The sequence below is a fragment of the Pteropus vampyrus genome, unplaced genomic scaffold, assembly GCF_000151845.1.
Source record: "Pteropus vampyrus isolate Shadow unplaced genomic scaffold, Pvam_2.0 Scaffold72, whole genome shotgun sequence".
Classification (NCBI taxonomy): domain Eukaryota; kingdom Metazoa; phylum Chordata; class Mammalia; order Chiroptera; family Pteropodidae; genus Pteropus; species Pteropus vampyrus.
In genome coordinates this window covers 3,862,880-3,865,504 of record NW_011888853.1, presented here as the reverse complement: position 1 = coordinate 3,865,504, position 2,625 = coordinate 3,862,880, and the positions used below count along the sequence as shown (strand labels likewise).

General features: G+C 65.4%; 1 protein-coding gene across 6 annotated transcripts in view; it reads right to left on the bottom strand.

Moving 5' to 3' along the window:
• TMC8 (transmembrane channel like 8) overlaps positions 1-1,252 on the bottom strand; it is an 11,025-nt gene extending 9,773 nt beyond the window's left edge. For 3 of the 6 annotated variants that reach the window (XM_023531743.1, XM_023531742.1, XM_011362008.2), the window contains exon 1: positions 1,096-1,252. Coding sequence is in view for 1 of the 6 variants with exons in the window: in XM_023531741.1 (XP_023387509.1) it covers positions 280-413 (134 nt within the window). In the remaining 5 variants the exon portion in view is untranslated. Of the gene's footprint in view, positions 1-279; positions 442-1,095 lie in introns of those variants that run through there. The other 3 variants (XM_023531745.1, XM_023531744.1, XM_023531741.1) reach the window with 3 other exon arrangements.
• Positions 1,253-2,625: the final 1,373 nt, after the last annotated feature.

Genomic DNA, 2,625 nt, shown 5'->3' with positions numbered 1-2,625 from the left:
CTCCCCACCTAGCACGCAGGAAGTGCCAGAGCTCCGCCTGCTGGCCGCAGAAGCCACGCCCAGATCGGGAGGGGGAGCACAGCCGGCCTGGGGGCGTGTTTGTCAATGGGCAGTTGAGCTGGAGGAACGGATTACCTAATCTGGTGTTGCAAGTCGCCGTATCAGTGGGCTTTGGCAGCACCCCGTTATCATAATCACCCTGGGAAACGGACGGGTCTGTAATTATTGTCCCATTTGAAACTTGGGGAAATTGAGTCCCATAGAAATTGGGGGTCTCACCAGAGGATTGGAAGAGACCTAGACACTCGGGCCTTTTGGGTGTGAGAAGGCGTCAAAGTTGGCAGGGAGAGGGCACAGTCACCCGAGGGCTTGGGAGCAGGGATGGGGTGCGCCCATGGGCCAAGCCAGATCATGTGATGCTTGAGGCCCGTCACCGTGTGGGCCGGGCTGGGCAGTGCAGCTCCTCCCTCTGGCCCCGCCTGGCCCGCCAAGTTCACAGGTCACCTCCTGGGCCCTTGGTCACTCCCTCTCCCTGACCCCGAGGTCCCTCCCCCAGGTGGTGGAGCCCAGACCACAGTTCCCGATGGCCTTTTCCGGGGACCAGTGAGCTGCTCCAGGGCGTGCAGGGCCCCTCCTACCCAGTGCCTCCCAGGTAAGCAGCCGGATCTAGGTGCTGTTCCAGGTGGGGCAGGGGCCTGGGGCCGGGGGCGGTGCCATGTCCTCCCCAGCCTTTCCCTGCAGCCCGGCAGCTCCACCCACTCTGAATTCCTTTGGGCCCCTGGTGCCACTGGGCAGTGAGTACCCTCCCTGGGTTCTCCAGGACGTCCTGGGGTTTGAGCCTCTCGGGAGGGGTGGGGGCGGGGAGGCTGGGTCTCCCAGGCCGGTCCCACTAACAGCAAGTGGGGTGGTGGGAGACTGGCCGGCAGGGGTCCAGGGGCTCCCAGAGTTGCCGCAGCCCCAGGCTACGCGAGGCTGGGCTGTGGCTTGTCCTGGGCAGCAGCCGATCCCAGGAGACTGGCTACTGGCTGAGGCGGGGTTCCCGGGAAGGGCCCCACCCTGCCCCTTCCCACCTGGCTTAGAGCTGAGGAAACTCACCCCAGAAACTCACCCGACCTGCCCCGGCCTGGAGTAGGGTGCCAGGGCGCCAGGTAGCAGCTGGAAGTAAGTCCTGGGCAGTGCCCAGGTGCCAGCGCCCAGGTGGGCCCAGGCGAGCCCCCATCCCCGGGGAAGGCAGCCCGCAGCCCAGGCCGTAGCCACTGAGCTCCTGGGCCCTCCTCCTCCCATCCGCACTCCTGCCCGCCTCCTCGTTTGGAGAGGGGTGGTTCCAGGTTTGGGAGGGAGTGTCCCAAGGGACTGCAGCTCTAGGGACAGGATTGGGGAACGCGCCATCGGCCCCACCTCTGGCCACTTTCCCAGATCAGGCAGAGGGCAGAACGCACCGCGGCCCCATCTCTCCGCGGTTCCCACGCGGCCCTCCTGCTGGAGAGGGGAAGGGTCTTGGAGCGCGTGCTGACTGGGCTCAGAGACTGGACAGCCAGACCCTCCTAAGCGAGGACGCTGTCTGGGCATAGTCTCAGCAGGACCTGCTGTCTGGGCACCCCACCCTCACTCAAGAAAGCCCCCTTGAGCTGAGCCAAGTCTCCTGAGTGCTGACTTCCCTGGGGGGAGGGGAGAGAGGACGGGACAGGGCTGACCAAGGGCTGGGCCCCAGCCGCACTGGGACAGGGCTCTGCAGGGTCAGCTGGTGGCTCGGGGCGTGTCACCCGCACCCCCGCCCCACCCCACTCTCACGGGGTGAAGAGACCAGACAAGGCCACCCTCGTTCCAGTTGTTCTGGGTGACAATGGCAGAGCCTTCTGCTCAGACAAAGCTGGACAAAGGCAGCCTGTTCAGTGCCCAGCCCCTCCCCCCAGCCAGCTGCCCTGCCCGGCCTCGGTGGAATGTAGAGGATTCAGTCTGCTGAGAACCGGACCTTGCAGCACCGGGCGGCAGCCACCGCTTTGTGTGTGCGTGTTGGGATGCCGGGTGGGGACACAGTGAGAGGCGGCCGTCCCGTTCTGCTGGCCTGGTTGCGGGGGGTGAGGATTTCCTGTGAGAGGAAGCACCGCCTTGAGGTTACAGAGTGGACACAGGGAAGGTCTCAGAGCTGCCTTGACCTTTCTTGCCAAGAGGGTGGAGTCCCTGGGGCAGAACCCTGGGGACGGAGGGCCGTGTCCACAGTACCCCACCCCTTCCCAATTTCCCAGGGACTGGCGCCACCGAGCAGACCTTGGGAACTGCCCAGACCCCACTCCCTAACTTCTCTCCCTCCGTCATCCTTTCCTGGGCACTGGGCTGCCAGTCCCTCCGTTCTGGCGTGAGGTTTATTTGGGGCCATTCACCTGCCTGCGTGTTTGGCTATGGATGGGGGGCAGGGTGGGGCTCAGGCAGCCTGGGCTGTGAGTGGCGCCTCCCACGGTCCCCAGGGAGAGGGCGGTTTAATGGGGTGCAGCGCTCCCTGTCTCGTCAGATGGGCATCAGGAGGCTTCGGAGGCTGCCTGTGCCCCGGCTCTGAGCTGCTCCAGGTCTGCAGACCGGCTGGGTGTGGGCAGCGGACATGGCCCAGCCACCGGCCTTTGTCCTCAA